This window comes from Falco rusticolus, chromosome 2 (genome assembly GCF_015220075.1).
Source record: "Falco rusticolus isolate bFalRus1 chromosome 2, bFalRus1.pri, whole genome shotgun sequence".
In the NCBI taxonomy this organism is placed as follows: Eukaryota; Metazoa; Chordata; class Aves; order Falconiformes; family Falconidae; genus Falco; species Falco rusticolus.
The window spans coordinates 104,663,627-104,684,205 of NC_051188.1; the positions used below are offsets into that span (position 1 = coordinate 104,663,627).

Consider the following 20,579-nt stretch of genomic DNA (forward strand, 5'->3'; position numbering starts at 1 on the left):
GAAAACATTTCCTACTGCAAATTAACAAAAACTTGCTAACCCGAAGAAATGTATATTATGCAGAGTGATAAACAGGATTTTGTCTTATGGGAAGATGTCCATTTCATCCACTATAAGTCAGTCTTCCTAGACACTAGTAAAAGCCAATGAAGCCCCCTCCTCTGAGCATTGTATCACTGTATGTGTTAACAAGCAGATTTACAGAATGAAGTAGGCTGTTTTGTTGGGGGGTGCTGTGTGTGTGTTTTGTTTCATTTCTTATTGAAGCAAAGCTAATTAAATTTAGGTCTTTCACTCTGGATGAATTGTCTAGACAGCTTTGTAAGTTTAAGAAAAAAATCCTTTTGTTTTAGCATAATAGCATTGCTAGTTAAACTCCTCCCTTGTGATGAAATTAGGAGAGAGAATATTTGGCCCTGGTAGATAATTATGACATTCATAAGCTCTTAACTTAAGGAGCTGGGGGAGGGGGTTGCTCTGCTACTTGTTTTCAAACCACTCTGATTCTCTGAAATGGAACAAATACATCACAGTTCCCTCTTCCCTATTCTTAAACACCAGCACTTCCCAAAGAAAAAGCTTCAGTCATTCTTCATAAAAATCTACTGCAGCTATAGTCTCAGAAATATAAATCCTCAGCCTAAGACTTTCAGTATTTCCAAAGCAAATGACCCAAATCTAGTTAGTGGCTTTCTTTTGAACCATCCACACTCTTATCTCTACTTTAGGATTAGAAAAAAACCCATAATTATCATCTAATACGCTGACAACACTAGTTTTCTCAGAAAACAAACAAAAAAACCACACAAAAGAAAAACACCCCTCACAAACACCACAACCTTCAATTGATCATCTGTGTTACCCACCACTGCATTCCCAAAAGGAGACAAATCTCAAGAATATTTGTAATAGCCTCTCAAATTATTTGAATCACTTCAAAAAAATTCTCAAGATTACTTCAAGGAGGTTACTTCAAGAAATATGAATTGCACAATAAAACCCTCACCATAATGAAGCTTATTAAAATTAAAAAAAAAAAACACACCACACCACTGTAGAATTTTCTTCTCCCCTAGCAACCTATATGGGAATATTTTCCACACGCAGATGTTTTCCCACTCCCATTTACTACCCCCTGCTGTGGATTGAGGCTGCGTGTTCCTGCTATTTCTACAGCCAGTTCAAAAATTTTAATCTTCCCCTTGCCAATACAATTCACTCCTTTTATAAAAAAAAAAAAAAACCCCACACACCACACAAAAACAAAACAACAAAAACCACCAAAAAAACACCCAACCCTGTTTTTCAAAATTGAGACATAACTTACTATCAACGTTAGATTTATTCAGCTTTCCTCCTCTTCTATCTCCCCCTCATATCTATCCCCCTATAATTTTTAAAACACAGCTTAATAGCATCTAGAATTTCACTCCATTATTTATCTCCTGACATTTGTGATAGTAAGATACCAAAACTATGTAATCCTCCTACGCTGCAGTAATCACACTTCACAAACTAGCTTTCTATCATTCCTCCGTTAGAGGAACCACAGAGCACATCTCTATACACATTACACCTAGGTAGATCAATGCAAAGCCTGAAGGAAGCTTTCCCGTTCTCCTCCTCCTTTACCATCCCCAGCGCTGGCTATGCTGAAAAGCCTCCGGACTGTTTCTGAATAGCTGCTAATCGGGAGACCTTCAGAGCTCTTCCCGAGGTGGCCAAAGCACAAAAACATTTCTGTATAAATTGACAGCATCTGGTGGCTCTTTGCTACTTATCGACGAGACAAAACGTCTGTATGGTATGAGGTGTAGCGATTAACGCATTGAAGGAGACCTTCATAGCTGCAGTTTTAATACCTCAAGGCACGGTGCCTGCCTGCCCTCCCCCCCCCCCCTTTTCCCCCCTCCCCTCAAGCGCAACAGATCTCACTGCACTCTCACAAAACACCGTGCAGCGTCTGGGTGAGACATTCCGCCCTGGACCGCGGGTGCCTGCAGATGCCTGCGGATGGCTGCACCTTCCCGCGCCCCGGCGCGCCCCCTCGGTGCCCGCGGCGGGGGTCGGCGGGGAGGCGAAGCCGCCCCAGTCCCGGCGCCGGGCACTGCCGGAGCACGGGCGGCCGCCGTGGAGCTCTACCGCCCCCTGCTGTAAGGTGGCGGCACCAGGGGCCGAGGGCCGGTCCCCGCCGCTCCCACGCCTCCGCCGACACCTAGGTGGGATTTTGATTCCCCCACGCCACCCCAAAACCTCCTCACAACGGCCCCGAGCGCTGGCCTCCTCCCATCCCCTCAGGTACAGGCAATGCAGCGCTTTCAAGCGTCTCGCAGAGGGTATCCCACAGGAGGCACAAGCAGCCTGGCGCGGCTCCGCAGCCCACGGCGGCCCCTCAGGAACGCCAGAAACTTGCCCGGACAGTTTCGGAACCCCGCGCTCGTCCCTCACCGAGGGGCACCCTCGCCATGCCGCACCCCGCGGGAACGCGCTCCCGGCGGCCCTTCCCCTCCCCGCCTCCTCAAGTAGCACAAATGCTCAAGGTGTGACATCCAAAAATCAGTCTTTCAAGCCCCCTGAAAACAACCACAAAACCCCAGCCACACCGCAACCCCTAAGCCCGTATTTTACGGAGCGCTGTCTGTTTAAATGCACATACATATGCAAAAGGCGAACAGTGCCCAGAGGCGTAACCTCCGCACGCCCCGCGCCCGCACACACCTGCCCCCGCGGCGTTATTTCATCGCAAAGTGCCTGCAGCCGCGCACACGCCCGCGCCGTGCCCTCCGCCACCACCCCCGGGCCGGGGGCTCGGTGTCCCCGCACAGCGACAGGCGCGGTCCCCAGAAGAGGAGAAACCCCGACAGGCAGACTTCAGGTCACATTTCTCACTGGCCCCACCGACAGCACTTCTCTCCGGTCCTAAAAATGAAGCCCACGTTGCCTTCCCCTCAAGCAGACGCATATTTTAAAGCGCGATCCCCGACACATATATTTTGTTAATCGGTTATCTCCCTCCTACATTTATCGCCCAAAAAATTACGAAACCCCATGCAAAGCAGCTAAGTGCACTTAGCTCCTTCCAGCTTTTTTTTTTTTTTCCCCCCTCATAAATGATACCTCTTGAAGACTTGACTTAAAAAAGGGGGGGGGGGGGGGTTGCGATGAAGCAAGTTTTAGGTCCTTTTTAATTAGGCTCCAGGGTGACAACATTGCTTTATTTTTTGCCCATTTCTTTTCCGGTTACACGTTAATCTGAACGAACAGACAATATAGGTAAGAAAAATAATTATAAAAAAAAAAAAAAAAAATCAGCCCTGCTCCTACCTTGCCCGCTACTGAGGAGCAATCCGAGCAGGTAGAGAGGCAGGAGGCTCATGTTCAGGAGCTCGCGCCGGCGGACAGTTCCAAGTTGGAGGTGCTCGGCCAGCACAGACAAACCCCGCTGCCGTCCGCGCCCTCCCGCTCAGCCCCGCACCCGCGGAGCGCTGCTCGCCAAGTGACTGCCAGCGCCTCCCCGTGCCGCACTATATCAGGGAGCCGGCGGCCGCCGCGCAGGAGGCGGGAACACGGCAGCCCGCGCGGATCCCTCCGCGCCACAGGCAGGGCCACGCCACCGACGAGCGGCAGCGCCGGTTGATTCCTCCGCCGTTCTGAAAGGCTGCCGCAGGCTCAAAGCCTCTCTCCGTCCCTCCTCCCCGCCCTCTGGCAGCCCCCCGGCGGGGAGAGGCAATTTCTGCTCCTCGGAGCGTGCTCCCTGCGCCGTCGCCTGCGAGGAAACAGCCTAAATAAAGGGCGAGGCGGCTGCGGCTTGTCGGAGAATCCTACCGGGAAGCCCCAGCCCGCTGGGCAGGGAGAGCCTGGAGCGCGAGGGGCACACACCGAGGGGGCTGGCGCGGCCTCGGCACCCCCGTTCCCGCCGGCGGCGCCCTGGCTCGCGGCGGTGGCGCCCCCAGCGGCTGCCCGCCGCGCTTCCCTCAGCGGGCGGCGGGCGCGCTGCCGCCGGGCGCTCGTGCGCGGGAGCGGAGCGGGCCGGGGCTGCGCGGAGGCTGCGCGGGGCCCGGCCATCCCCCCGCTCCTCCTGCGTGCGGTAACGTGCTGCAGCGCCGCTGGGGAGCGGGACCGCTGGGAGCCTCGCGTACGGGCGCGTCTTTAATCGCGCTGAGTCTGTACCTATTCATTTAGGTGTCTGGGAATTCACTTGTTTTGACTTCTGTTATTATAGTAACAGAGAGGAAAAATACCTCTGCTATTTACGCTGCGTCAAATAAAACCGATAAAAAATAAATTGCTTACCTATTTGATGCCTCAGTGCTGTCTTATTGAGGATCTTGCTTTGTAAGGGGGGGAAAAAAATACCTGCATTAAAGAGAAGAGGTGGGGTTTTGTCCAGCTTGACTTTGAAGGGGTAATGGGGGGGAGGGGCGGGTAATTAAGCTGTGGTCTCCGAAGCAGCTTCTATAAATGTGTCACCACCTGTATGATACATGAAAGGAGGTAGAAATGGATTTAGACTAATGTGAAGCAGCAGTAATAGTACTTAATCAAAGACGAATCCAAATTAACACATCCCTAATAATTTTTCCACCCCCCCTTTTTTTTGCCCTTTTCAAGGAAGTTTAGATTTTGGGGAGGAGGGAGATAGAAAGTCCTTTTGCAGAAAACTAACACAGACGACACCATTGGTATCTTCAGTTTGACTCTTGCTTCACAGTAGTCTTACAAAATTACAAAATCTAGGAGAAAGAAATCATGTCAAATCTTGCTGGGATCAAGGAGATAGGTGATAAAACTGAATGTCTTTCTTCAGAAGATGTTTTAGGACACTTGGGAACATGTACAGAAAATGCTGGTAGAGGGGAGAGTGAAAGTTTCCTGCTGTTGGTTAATCTGCACCACATAAATCAGAACCTCAGCTATATACCATGTGGCCCTGCTTTTGAAACCAAAGACTTCTGTAACCTAGTATAAAACGAACAGATTCATTTTCATGTATATTTAAGTGGGAATGGAACTGTTATTTCTCATACAGTTTTGGAAATCCAAAATATGTCAGCTTCAGCAAAACATTTTAGGTGAGAACTGGATTTATATTTAGGAGCCATTCTGCTCCCAAATGTCATGAGAGATGCCTAATTGCAGAAAGTTTTGACTGGGGCCTTTAGTGCAGGCTGAGGAAGACACAACAAAAGGAAGTATTTTGGTGAAGGAGTTTTCCCAGATAAGAAGGTTCTGTCAGCCCCAGTACCGAACTACAGAAATAGAAGTCTATTAATAGATTGATACAGAAAGGTTATGAAAACAAGTATAAAATAAAACCCTTAAGATTAAGTATAAATCTTACTGGGCAAAAAGCAAGAAACTCTCACTATGAAGTGAGTAAGATGCCAAATTGTTCGAATTTATCTTTAACATATTTGAAGCATTAGTACCCATCAAAAGTGGAATAAATAAAGAAAATGAAAACATTATTAATAACTAAAACCAAATAATTAGTACACGTACCTTAACATCTATTAAAGTCTGCTTTATTTAAGGGCCAAAGTAGTACAGAAGCACCTTGATCTGCACAGTTGCAGAAGTGCAAGGATTGAAATCCATATTCATACAGTAGACACCCTACCATAACTCAATACGGATGCAAGTAGGAAATCCCTTTCCCCACAAGAACTAAACATAGTAGAAAGAATGCTGCTATCCAGGTTTTCTTGTTTAAAATCATAATTGTGATGAGAATTTCAGCAGTGTCAGATCTGAGTGGCCAGTTCTTGCTCCTTTGAAATGGAATGAGGATGTTTTGTTTCCAAACAGGCTTCCTTGTCCCGAGAAGTCTACCTAATTACTTGGCTGCAGCAGTGAGCAGAGCCTGCCATGTAGACTCTACACCATATTGCTACAAGATTTGGAAAAATCTGGGTTTACTCCAGCTACTCAAGGAAAAGAGGAACAAGCTCTTCACCTCTCTGAAGCAATGGAGTAAAACTGGAAAAGATGGATATAAATCTCAAGGTATTCACATTCTTGTAGTACTACTGTAAAATACAGAAACCTCACTGAAGGAAGAGGCAGCAGCTGGTTCATCCATCAGTAGACAAGCAGCTCCAAGTACTCTTGTCACATACACCACCTAAAAGGTATATGCACACACCCTGAGACCATGCAGTGGAGGGATGGAGAGGAGCGGAGGGGAAAAAAGTACATAAGTATGCAGGTCTTCATTGTTCCTGCTGCTTATGGAACAACTAATTTGTTACAGGAGAAAGATCTATAAAAAAATGTATCATAGTGAACCACAACAGCATATCACGGTGAGGTCAAGCAAACGGATGAGAAAGATGGAGGGAAAGTCCTCAGCATTTCTGCCATCCGTATCTATATGACTCTTGGTGTTTGTGACCATACATTAAATGAACCAAAAGATGAACACTTCAAAGTAAACACTGTAAAACATTAATCAATTTCAATAACAACACACCTGTAGTATTTGCCATTCTTTGGCTAATAGCACTTTTCTTTAAAGAGCATGTTCCTGGAGGGAAACCTGACTTGGAGTTCAATGGCTGTACTTAGACTAAGGAATCAGAAAACATGATTTCCGTATAGTAGCACATGCATAACAAATATGCTGGCAGAAAACATGCATATTTTCATGCTATGTAAGAAAATAAGATCAGAAATAAACTACAGTGAGTATTATCCCATATGAACGGTCAAGAGGTGCAACATCAAGAATCTATGAGGACAGTTATTCCAAAAATTGGGACATCAACCTTGATAGGTCCTTGAAGCAATTAAAATACAACTCCAGTGACTGAAAAGACTTCCCGGAAAAATCTCCGGAGAAAAGAAGGGAAAATATTACCTAATATTACATACATGTTTGATTAGTACTTTTAGATGTTTTAGGATACCATACTCAGACTCAAAGTGGATATATCTGTAAGTTCCCTGTCTTTTATCTGTCACACAATAGCCTCCAGCTTTCACAACTGTGCTGTCATATGCAGCTTTTCTCCTACAAATTTTTACTGCCTGTGAAGTTAGCAAAAAGACAGAAAGTATTAATTTTACCCCATGTTACTTACTTGTTTTGCTCAGTGAGATTGTTTATGCAGTAGCCTATCAGCTAGTATGAAAGAAAGTGGCAACATTTGTCTATGGCAACAGAACCATTTTAAGCTATCATCACTGCACTTAAGTCAGTTTACAAGAACTGAGGATCTGTAAACTTGCTGTGACTGCTCTTGTCAAGAAACATCTCCATGGTGCTTTTGCAAGGATTACTTTATTTTTAAATTGATTGATGATTACATGTTCAATGCAAATGTAATTAAATACAGAAACTTAAATCTTGGTGATGATTTCATAATGGATATTTATACTGAAATACATGTTTCCCTGTGGACACCCTAGTTGCCAAGAGATCCAGCTGGATTTGCTTACTTGTCTTACTGAAATGTTAAGGAAGCACCTTAAGATTAGATGAGAATTTTAGGGGAATTTACAATAATGGCGCAGTTACAAAGATAGCACAGAGAGATCACATGTCTAGAAATAACTGGTGTAGAGTTGTAAGGAAATTGGCATGTCCTAGAGCAATTATCAAATGTGTTTTGGGGCAGGAAAGGAGAGAGAAAATGAAAGGACAAAATATCCCTCCTTGCAAACCCGGTATATTGCACTTGCAGGAAAATGCCTTCTGCAGGCAGGGTAATTTTCAGAGGTGCTCATGAACCAAATTGCTGATCATCTCCAAAGTGAGTAATTATCCCAAATAGGATGCCTTCCTATGAACACTGAAAACACAATTAAAGTGGCACTAAGATAAATTATACAACAGTGAACAACAACATTATTGTGGTGAGGAAATGATGCACAATAAACAAAAGACAGTTTCATAAATGTTTGCACTACTATTATGTTCTAAGTTCTTCACATCTTATAGAGACCTTCATAAAGATGTAAAATTGCTATCATTTTGGATTAACATTTTATGAGAAAGAGGCAACACATTGTTTCCACTCTGTTTCAAGTCACTTTAAATAAAGAACTCTCCCTCCTGTTAGAGAAACTTAAAACAATCTTGAAAATATTCAGATACTAAGAAGAGAGTCATGGATTTTGTGTACATAGGATAATTTCCTGTATCATTTCTGTAACTGAATAATGACAAGGGTATGTGTAAAATAATTTTGTCCAGGTGAAGGCCACTGCTTAATTTTTGAAGAGAGCAAGGTTGCTTGAAGTACAGTGTGCTAATTTGGTTACAATATAAAACATTGTGCTGACAAAAGAAATCAATAAGCTGAATTTATATGTCTGAAGGAAGCATTGTACACTTCTGTGTCTAGTGCAGCAAAGTAGCGTTTAAGAGATGAGACAAGGTTCTGTCAAGAGACAGATTTTTGTATATTCCAGGTTACCACATTACTAGACATGTGACTTTATTCCTCTTTTTAGATCAGTTACTCAAAAAACATGAACTCTCAATAGTTACTATCCCATCGCTATCAGCTTCAGATATTTTTACCTGATTTTTTTATATTATCATTTTACCTGAAAATGAAACTGCCAATGTTAAGGTGCTCCAGCTGGCTCAAATATAACTGCCTACATATTTAGCAACATGTCAGTTGTGTACTTTACCTGTTCTGTGGGCTGCTTATGAACACACCCACACACCTTTTTTTACTGCTAGCACCCTTCTTTCCTATTAGTTGGCAGTGTTTTAATTCATACAATTTCTAGAGCAAAGAATCTTCGTTTGGCCTTTTTTTTCTTTATTTGATCTGGGAATATTGTGGATGCTGTCAAATAATGTTTAACAAATTTCTGCAATTCCTTAGATCACTGGAACTGTCACCGTCATGTCTGAGAATTGTAAACACCTGCTTTTGGTTACTGAAGTCCCACCAGCCTTTTGTTACCATCTTTTAGACAAAAATGATTCCTCCATGAACTGTATTACCATATCACGCAAGTACTAATATCTGGTTTAGTGCAGTATCAGTTAAGTTATTTGAAGAGACCTTCAAGAATATTTTATTACTGCAGCACTGAAGAGACAACAAGATTTGCTGGCCTTAGCCAAGATGTGCAGAAGTTATTTCAGCAAGTGGAATAGCCAGGAATGATTGCAACATGGTGAGAATTTGAAGAGCAGTTGTTTTTAGAGTGGTTTGTGTGCAAAACATAGACCTTTCTCAGCTGCTGTTCTGTGACTGTGAAACTTGTTCCCTGAAGTGCTTTGAATCATGATGAATTTCAGAGACATTCAGAACAAAATGTAAATCACACTCATTCAGCCGTCCGTACTTCCATTAACATCAAAGACTAGAAACATACAAAAACCCAGACCAAAGAAAGAAAACTTATCTACAGAATGTAAAATTAGGCATAGTGAAAATTAGAAAGTTTATGGATACCTTTGGGTTACAGTTCTATATTGTGATGCTAAATGTGCTGCACATTTTAAGCACCGCTCAGATCAGAGTATCTGAGATTCAGAGCCATCCAGCTACCCTGATCCACATCACTCTCCCATTTTTCATTGGAACTGGGTAACTGTTGACTTGTATGTGATACAAGTGAGCAAGGATGTATGATGGCTGGTATGGGGGATGTCAACAGTCAGTGAAACCTTTATGGAGGACTTTGAAATAAGTCTTTATTTATATACATAAGTATAGGGGAAAGGGAACACATAGAGTTTGGGGTATATTGATTTTTACAAGTGATAAAAGAACTGTGTCCATATCGCTAGTTCTGAACTAGAGGAGGAAAGGTCATGATGAAAGTGTTCAGCTGTGAATTCAGGAAGCGATTATTGACTAAACAGTGACAGGAAAATCAAAAGAATGTGTATTTTAACTCCAGGCTGTTACAAAGACATATGATATAAACTGCATAGTTTATACTAACACTTACCTTTTAATTTAATTTCAGATCCAGAACTTTACAAGTTCTGCTCCTTTACTGAGATATTCTGAGCTCTTGACACCTTCTAGCATCTTGATACAGCAAGCAGTTTCAAAAGTTAGCCATGTTGGTTACACAACATTTTCTTTCATTAGTTTCATATTTGATTAAATTTGAAAGATGAATGCTTGGTTTGGTTCCTCTGGGCACTGTATTGTAGAAGTAAACAACTTCCTATATCTTTTCTAAATGGTGTGATCCCAATTAAATCATTATCTCACCTGTTTTTCCTCCTGTATTTCTAATATGTTTTTCATTATCCTTCGATATCTGTTATAACTTTTGGTAAGCTAAGGAATTAAACACAGTAGTACAGATGAGAATGAACTCCTGATTTCTAGTGAATTATTTTTACACCCACAGATAGGTGGGGTTTTTTTACAGCCAGATTGCAACACACGTATCTTCCATAATTTAGAAAAAAAAATATAATTATCTTTATGGAAAAATTTTAAATAAATTTCCAATATCCTTAAGTATAACAGGGAACTCCTTTTTCATTGCTTCCTTGTTCAGATTTTCAGTGTAAATAATGAATGTTTTTTAGTGAATTACCATTTGAGTTGGCAAATGTCATTATATTTGTCGGGGGGGTGGGGGGGGTGTGTGTGTGTCTGTGTCTGTGTGTCTGTGTGCAGAATCTTGCATTGTTAAGCAAATCTATGTTATCCAAAGTGCATTGACACATATATAGGATTTTGCTTTGGAGGTACTTAATTTTCCAGAGGTTTGGTGTGTTTTTTTTTTTCATCCATTCAAGTTTATTTATTTACTACCCACATTAACAGAGTGTGGTATATCAAGAACAATAGTTATGGAACAGCAAATTTTGTAGGGCACTAAAAATTCTCTGAGCAAGGCAAAACTCACTTGGAAGGATATTTAAATTAAAATAAGGAAGCAAACAACCAATGGTACATAGATATGCTGGTGACAATCATACTGAAATTAAACATATATAAAATAATAATGGTAAGTTTTACAATGCACTTGTTTATGCCTTTTTTTACAACAGGTCTAAAAGAGTTAAAATTTGTGTGCATTTTTAATATTAACTAATTAAATATGTTTGTTTGAGAGGTGTTGTATTTGCGAATTTTATCACACAGGGTAACCTGTTCTACAGTTCTATATGTTACAAGCTGAAAACTTAAGAAAAATCTGGCTGGGAAATAAACTTTAAAATATACAAAGGCCTAAATTTTCCTGACTGTTTTATGTGAGCAGACCTCAACCTTCTCAGAGCTTGATTGGCCCTGTGAAAGCATAAAGATCTCTTTCTACTGAAATACTTTTAAAATGAGGTCCTCAAAGATCTAGTTTCCAGGTGTTTCAGTTCCTATCTTCAGGTACACATGATGTCTATCCATACATTCAGGCTCTTTAAACTTAGACTATTCAACAATGGTAATTTATTTACGCCCCAGAACAGCTGGAGGCACAGTAAATGAGATCAGAACTCAGAATTAAGCAAAGGACATCCTTCTGGCAATTTCTGCCATAATTTAAATGCAGTATTTAACAACATTTTTAAAATCATTAGAAACCTCTCTTACAACTTCATAGGTAGAAGCCTCTGAGTTCTAGGTACATTCTTTGAAAATAAAAAGAACATTTAAAAATCTCATAGTTGCCACAGATGAAGCATGACACTGCAGAATATTTACATTACTGTGGAAGAAGCAAGATCATCAGGAAAAACAAGCTAAGAAATCCTTTTTTTGGAACAACTGTGCCAATAATACTGATGAAATCATCAGTTATGTTTTTGACAAGTAAGAGAAATCAATGTACTGTATATATTGCTGCGCTGATTTGTACTTAATAGGGAAAAGAAAGTGTGGAGTTTTGGGAACGATCAATATTTGTCAGGAGAGTTAAAAAAATATTCTATAAGACATTAATAAAAAATATTTTAAAAATATTTTTTTTCAGGATTTTCTCTGTTTAATTTAGCAACTTAGCAGAACATAACCAAAACCAAAACAAAAAAAAAAAGAATTCAAAAGTGGTAAGGATTGGATTGTTCCCTCTACGCATAGAAATAGATGAAATCAAGACCCACTGAAGTGGTACAGAAATAGAGTAGTATCTCCATGGCACTGCCTGCTTTTGATCCAGGGTACTTACTGAAGTTTTTTGGGGTTTTTGGGGTTGTGTTTTTTTTTTTTTTCATTTGGGACTATCTGTATTGGTGGAAAAGCTCATAAAGAATGACAAATGAGACACATTTGGAGTGGTGGGTCCAGTGCTAGGTTCCCCCGTACAAGAGAGACAGAGATGTACTGGCGTGAGTCCAACACAGGGCCACGAGAATGATTAAGGGCTGGGAGCATCTGATTGATATATGAGGGGATGCTGAGAGAGATGGCAGTATTCAGCCTGGAACAGAGAACATTTCGGGGGATTCTTTCAGTTTGTAGAAATATGTGATGGAGGACAGGAAAGAAGGTGGAGTCAGGCTGCTCAGTGGTGCCCAGTAACAGACAATGGGTATAAACTGAAGTACAGGAAGCACCACATAAAGTTAAGGTAAATCTCTTACTTTGAGGATGGTTTCCTAGAGACATTGTTGAATCTCTATGCTTGGAGATACTCAAAACCTGACTGAACATAGTCCTTGTCAACCTACTTTGGCTGACCCTGCTCGATCAAGGGTGTTGGACTAGCAAGGGTCCTCAAACTACGGCCCGCGGGCTGGATACGGCCCCCCAGGGTCCTCAATCCGCCCCCCGGTACTTACACACACACACCCCCCCCGCCCCCCCCTCCCCCCCCCCCCTGCCGGCGGGTGTTGGAGGGGAAACCAAGCAGCCGCAGATGACTGCCTGCCACTTCATCAGCATGCCGGCCCCCTGTTTAAAAAGTTTGAGGACCCCTGGACTAGACTATTCCTTCCTCAGCCCTTCTGGAATTCTGTGACTGTCATATGATTCCCAAGTGAAAGAATCCCTTAAATCTTTCTGTAGTATTTTCCTTTCTCTTAGCATCCTGGTTGCCTCAGGAACCTTTCCTCCTACTGAGTGACTTCTATGATGCCACACAAAGCAATCATAGAGGGTGTTGAGATGTTCATGTTTTTTCATTTACATTAATTAGCAACTAAATCTCCACTTGAGTATGTTTAAGCATAAGAAATATGAAAGTATTTCTTCCTTTTCTTCTTAATAGCATCCTTCTTGTGAAATTCCAACCAGCTGTAAATAATGATCACTATAAACTCAAGTTCCATTTATGTGTGTGATTAATTTAAATAATAATAGTAATTATTATTAAGTGCTAGGAAAACTGGCATTTCTTAAAAAAAAAAACACCAAAAAACCAAAAACACCAAAAACAACTACTAAAGAAGAAGGAATGACTGTGATTCAGGTGCATCATACTATGTGTTAGGAGTGGCATTTAAAAAACAATTACACTTAACGACTCTTTCTATAGTAAGATAATTTTGGGACCGTCTTATGAAGAATGATGAGATATCAGAATCACTATCCAATACCTTTTGTTTGCTCTCATGAGACGGCTCTAAACAAAGTAATGGTTCAGACCATTTTTAGGAGTAGCGCAATCCACCTTATCCTGTGTTATATGTGCTACTGCACAATAAAACTCCTCTCAGTGTGATTCTTTTATAAGGGTTAGTAGATACACTCAGTTTTGACCCTCCATATCCATATCTCAGTCAATTTTCATTATTTCTAGACATTATTCTTCCATTTTTTTCTCTCTCCCTTTTTTTAAAAAAAGATCCTTAGGTGAGTTGTTAATTGTTCTCTTGGTATTTTCCTTTAATAGAGTCTATTAAAATGTTGTTGCCTTAGCATGCTTTGATACCTATAAAAATATAATTTGCCTGCTATTTCTGATTGCAGCCCATGTTTGCTTTTTATTTTTATACTTCTGCAGATCATGTTTTGGCCAAACTTTCACATAAGCTGGGTACTCAAAATATTGTTGTGCCCCAAGTTGTCATCCACAGTGTTAACATGGCTACTGAACTGGAGCATGCACTTTTAAAAAAACCTTTTGATGGCCTAAGGGTGCAAGAAGTATGTGCTTACTCTCTGTTACAAGAACAGACAGGCAGCTCACAACTAACATGTATAGAAGATGTCATGGTGATGCACATTACAGCTCTAGCTCACATGTTGTGGTAATCTGTGGTATAAGAAAACACAAAAAGAATTCTATAAATCTAAATTGGCCATGATATTAACATTTGTGAAGATATTTTAATAAATATTGCAACTATATTTGCCAAAATCTCATTAACAGTACATATGACTTCAAGCCAAACTTTCTATTTTTCACATGTCATTTATTTAAACTGGCTCAAAAATCACAAACCTTACAGCCAGTAATATATTTCACAATGGCACTGAGCCTTTCCTGATTATTTTATTGCCCTTGCTTGCAGTGTTTCTACTTGGGAGCCAGCTTGACAGAGTTATTTTGGATCAGTGTTTTAATTGTGGTCTAAATGGGATTTGGAAATAAGGATCTAGATTTTTCTTTCTGTGATCAAGCAAAACCTCCTGTGGTATCCAATGTGATTTCAGACTGTTTTCTTACTCAAAGTGAGTAAGATTTGCAGAGCTGAGAGGGTGCCTTTTTATAGATAACCCTTTTCACAAAAGTCAACAGAGCAGTCATTTTCAGAGGGCTCCTCAATCCTTAGAAGTCTTTTGAAGGAAAAGAGAAGGAAAATGAGATTTTGCTTTTCTTTGGCTTTAACACCCAGAAAGTTTACAATAATGTGTTACTGAGACTCCTGTGTAAAACAATGTATCCCTTTTTGTCTGAGTACTGTACTGTAGTGTACTTACTTTCTTCTCATCTATTCATTTTTTCTTTAAAAAAAGAAAAAAAAAGAAGGAAATACAGGGGAGAAAAATCAATGCAGATATCCTTTTTTTTTTACTTTAATGTTGAAAACATTTTATCTAGCCATTTGAAATGCAAAGTTGTACGCCTATATTTTCATAGCTATACCACTTTAAATACCAAATGATATGATTTCTTAAACTCTTCACGCCACGATCTATGCACATGTAGCATTCAAAAAGAGGAAAAAAACTAATCTAGAAAAGCGAGTATTTTCACAAAACCATGAAAGTAAACAGAGAGTCAAGGCCCCTAGAAAATTATGTTTTTATATATGTTCAAAACAGCTGCAATATTTTCACTTAAGAGTCTAAAACTCAAGAGAGCAAGTATTTCCCTTCATGTACTACTAGTTATCTGCTGAGAGGCAAACGACTCTTAAATGACTAAATATAAGTACTTACTGTCTTAGTGTTTGAAACCCTCAGCTGGAAAAAGAGATACACTTCCCCTTAAAGACTAACAGATGTAGGTGCTGATGTACATGTGTGTTCACACTTTGGAAGGAGGTACCTTTGAACAGCTAAACAGGAAAATGGATTTTGCATTTGATTCTAATTGTTGTCAGTATTTTTATGAGTTTTATTCCTGGAATACAGAGTTCCATAGACTAGATCTGGTTCATCAGAAAGTTCTGCTTATTATATTTTTGATCATTTCTAGCTTGGACAACGTAATCAAGATTTACTTGGAATACAATTGCAAATCATGGAAGCAAAAACCCAGTTAGGTTGCAAAGGACCTCTGGAGGTCATGTTGTCTTTCTTTTCTACTGAAAAAGGAATAATTTCAAAATTAAATTAGATTACTCAGGGCTTTATGAAGCCTACAGAGGTACGGCCATTCACCTGAGTAGCAAGTAGAAGATCATTGTTTAATGGAATTGTAGTTCATTATGTTGAAAATCTGTGATGGCTGCTGTGCTCTGCATTAGATGAAAAGCATTTTTGAAGTTTTAGGGTTTTTAATTTTTTTTAAACAACAGTGAATTTAGAAACATCTGAAAACATTGTTTGGTGTAGGAACATCAAAATTGCCACCGTAGAACAGAAAATTTGTCTGTTTATTTCTCCATTATTTATGCATTAGTGGCCAACTCAATGGATGACTCAAAAAAACCTCCAAACCAGCAGATGGTCAAATGTCTAATACTTTCAAAAAACAATAGCTGATAGTTGCAGATATTCTTGTTCATGCAAAAGCTTCATTCACTTTTAAAATCTCTTTTAAGTTTCAATCTTTAGCAAAGCTTTATGGAGACCAACTTGACAAAGTTGTGTAAGTATTTTCATTATTCATTCTGAATTTGCATATGTCTTATTCTACCACATATAAATGGTATCATGGTATGATTTACACTGCCTTCCATCATAATGCATATATTAAGCAATGCAAGGACACTATACTTTCTCTTGTCTGAAAGTATCTGCAGCTGTAAATTGATCTAAGAAAAATCAAAGGTATGCTTAGTGGTAAAATAGATCTAAACCAAACAGCATTATGTTAATTAAGGTGGATTACCTAGAGGGTATCTGGGGGAGCAATAGTCTGAAAAACACAATGACCAAGCTCTCCAGAGTTCTGCTCGAAGAAGAGATTGCAAGCTTCTGTCCCTTCGACTGCCATAAAAATGGCTAAAATACAGACCAGTCTCCCCAGTTTCAAATATCCTAAGGTCAGATAGTCTGTTGTAGTCTGTTTCTGATTTCATATACCCTACTAGAAGAACACTGGGCACTATATCTGCTGGAAAGCAAAGAAAATGTTCACAGGACCTCAGTGCATTCACATCCATGTTCATACCTGCAGAGAGGAGCGCCTGAGAAATAAAGACATTTTGACAGCAACTTCAACTGGATCAAACTTGACGTATTTGAGGTAATGGTATGTTATTATCAGTCTGTTTCTATTTATTCTTTCCCCATAATTTTAAGACTTAAACTTTATTTCTGTCTTCAGCTGTAAGTTTCTGATTCTTGCTCTCATTCTAAAACTATTTTCTTTATGTCTCATGTAAGGATATATATTTTTTTAATGATCGATTGTTGGCACCTTTATGAATGAGTTCTCCAATGATATGAAGATCTACCATTACAGCAAATTATTATTTTTTTTAACTATAAAAAAATAGTGATTTTTTCAAAACGTAACTAAGTCTTTGCCAGGGTATTTTTTAACTCTTTCAAGGAGGAAAAAGGTTTTCATGGCTGACAAAGGGGGGGGAAAAATTAGCCTATTAGAAAATGTTTTACCTTGGATTAGCTTTACCAAAAATATTTGATTTAAGAGTGATGTTTCACTAAACCATAGAAAAATGAAATAGTTTATTTCAATTAACTATAGTAATTAAAGGCCCTACACCTGTAAAAAATCTATAACACACATATTGGCCAAAAAACTTCTGATTGGCCTATGGAAGAGCTGGAACCCTCTATCTTGTTTTAGGCAACAAAAAGTGCAGTGTACCCACCGTTTATGAGAATACAGCAACCCAACACAACTCCAGTGCTTGTGTCTGACACAGGAAATGGCCCTTTAACCTACTGAGATTTGTACAAATGGGTGCTTATCTAAGTTCCCAGAATATTAATTAATCTCAAGTAAAAAAAATGAAGTTTTGAAATTAAAAAATGACACAATTGTGCAATGAACAGGTTTGGGAGAATTCTGTATGTATATGGTGGGCTGTAATTTGTACCTTATTACCTTTCTGCTGAGGAATACTCTAATAAAGAACAAAAGAAGTTCTTTTTGCTTGAACTTCCAGCCTAGAGACTGTGTTATATTTGCAAGGACAGTTTTTATTGTCCAAAATGAAAGAAACAAGAAGAAAACATAAAATAGCCCATTAAAACCAAATACTTCTGTTTGCCTTGATCATCAGGAACTGCGTACTCTGTAATTGAAGTTAACTATCCATACCAGTATACATGGAAGTATCTCTACTATATTCCTCTGATCCAATAAGTAATTTTTAATAAAACATAAAACAAACAAACAAAAAAAAATCAAATCCCAGATTACTGGGGGTGAAAAGGAGAAAAAGAAGCTGCTGCAAGATGTTTGGTATTAAACACCTGAACAAGAAAAGTGGAGTTGTGACTGCTGGGATCATAAAAGTACCCTGGTCATTCAGTGCAACATTGTTTTCCATTTTTGCACCCTGTTTGAAGGGCACTCTTCAATTATCAGTTATAGGAATGATCTGTTGAATTCCCTGAACTTTGTGCTGAATGTTTATTTCTTGGAATTATCTTAGGCTTTAAGACACAAACAAAACAGGTGGTTGCCAAAGGCATGAAAATATTAAAAGCAGCAAAGTGTTTACTGACTGTTTGAAAGAGAAACTGCACTCCATGAAGATCACATTTTCTTTAATTTCCTCTTGGCAGTAAAAATCTGAATTGAAGTTGGTTTGAGAAATAGTGGATAGAATAATGAGAGGAAGCAAAGACAGGACATGTTTAGATACTCTTTTGTGTTTATCTGTTAAAGGACAGTATTATTCATTTTGAGTACCTTATCAGTATTTCATCAGACACAAGAAAAAAAATTTAACTTTTAGTAGAAATGTGCACATATGTTTGTGCTTCCATGTGCTTTAAAGGGAATGTGTATGAAGATTTATGTTTAAAAAAGATACATAAATACATGTCTATATATGTATACACACATATATACTCTTTCTCCCAGTTTGTATGTGGACCGCATTCTGGAAGCAATAAGCTGTTTTTTTGTGGATTTATTGGGAAAGATATTCTTTGACTAGTTACAAATTGGAAAAAAATCTGCAACAGAATTATGCTCATCATTCAGCATAGCTGCTAATCAGGTATAAGGAGACTGTTGCTCCTGCTTTTCAGGAACAGTGTGAATTAGGCCTATAGTTTAGAAAGTGATGTAAATTAACTTTGCCATAGAATATATAAATTGGGGTATAATGGGCTAATAAGAGCCTTTAAGAGAACTGTAGGGGCATCTACACTAAAAACATTGCAATTACTTCTTTGGATATTTAGACAGTTTCTCGTTAAAGTTCAGGTCACAACTATAAAATTCTTTTCTGTATCACCTCTGTAGACAGACTGAGGATCACCTCTACTTAGCCCACAACTTACTGCATTTTATAATTTAGTAGCATTGGCATAAGAAGGTAATAGTTGGCTTTAGTATCAGTCATCTTAACTGAAGTATTTCCTCCATACTGTCCTAAGTCTCAAAGGGAAGAACAAAAATCAAGCATTTTTACTAAAACTGGTACAGTCTTACTAAAAGGAAAAGGAGTTTTCAGGTACAGTTTTGATCAAAGATGCATGTAGAAAAATTGTGCTTTTTTTCCTTTTTTTTTTGTTAGGTGGTTTGGTTGTGGTTGGTTGTTTGTTTTTTTTTTACTCAGGAAAGATAACCATAGCAGGAGTGACACTAGTGCAAACCAACTGGAAGGAAAGAAAAAGATAATAAGCAGCCAACTGCACCCGTTTACAATGCCTCTAATGCTATTTGAATCTACCAGATATAAAGAGACATCCTCAAAGAGGCACACTGCAAAGAAAACATTCATAATTCAAGAGTAAGAGCTTGGTGTGAAAAGCTAGTCAAGATTGGTGGCCTTGGGGAACGTCTGCCCTGATCTGGCAGAGAATTCAATAGTATGTGATTTTTGCCCAGGAAACAAACTCAAGCACAATATGAGAACTTAAACTATTTTCTGCAGGAAAGGTCACAATTGGATCTATCCTTATTGTATAAATTCTATACTCATATTAAAACATAGCTGTGGATTACAGACCTTCCCTGGGTTTTGGTCTGCTAACACTGCCTTTAAAAGAAAGTTGTTAATAGGTTTAGTAGACAAGACGACAACTCCAGCATCTGGAAGAAGTATTGACTTGTTCAGAGTGGACATGATTAAAGATTAGTAACTTCTTTTATCTTTTATATTTCATATTTCTTTTTCTGTTCTGTAGGATATTGTATTTTTCCTCTGGCTGTGTAGCAGATACTGTTTATTAAAATTTGCCTTTGACACATAGGGGAATATTGCAAGCTAGTATATATGGGAATATAAGGATGAAGTACTGCAACTCCTGTTTCTTCCCTACTTTTTTAAGCCTTCACTACACAAGTATACACCCATAACATGTACCGTCTGTGCACAGTCCACATTGTCTGTATGAATCTACAGCAAGGGAGCTGCATGGTGATACCATAATCACACAGTGAAGACCTCAATCTGTATTACTTCAGCTGCATCCAGCTATTCAACTGAAAGTTAGAGATGACTATTGAACTAGATAAGCTGCTAAAATTAGATATCTCTCCATGACAGCATTTGCTTCTACTTGTCTTGTCATCTTTTTAGAAGGACTTTGTCTGTAAATGAAAGAGCTGAGTTACATTTTGCTGCTCTGATTCATCCTGAAGTAGAGTTGTACTTATGTGGGGTTTGATTAGGCTCTTAATGCAGGAAAGTGAAAGTCTTTTTCCATAGGGTAGACAAAATCAAGCCTTTATGATATTTTCTAATCATAAACATCTTGACCCCGGGGCTGCTAGTTTGTTTGGTGGTTTATGTCATGATATGACACAGTGAGGTTTTGATTGTGAGAACAACTCACACAAGCAACAACATAATTTGTTTTCCTTTGCTTTCCCTCACCTTTTCTTCTCCAAAGGAAACACTGTAAAACAATTTTGAGAGAGCAATATTCCTTGCCAAA

At 39.4% G+C, this 20,579-nt stretch overlaps 1 protein-coding gene across 1 annotated transcript in view; it reads right to left on the bottom strand.

Moving 5' to 3' along the window:
* The window catches only part of NCAM2 (neural cell adhesion molecule 2), a 306,656-nt gene extending 303,153 nt beyond the window's left edge, over positions 1-3,503 (bottom strand). The window contains exon 1 of the mRNA XM_037378231.1: positions 3,325-3,503. Coding sequence (XP_037234128.1) covers positions 3,325-3,376 — 52 coding nt within the window. The 5' untranslated portion in view covers positions 3,377-3,503. The remainder of the gene's footprint in view (positions 1-3,324) is intronic.
* Positions 3,504-20,579: the final 17,076 nt, after the last annotated feature.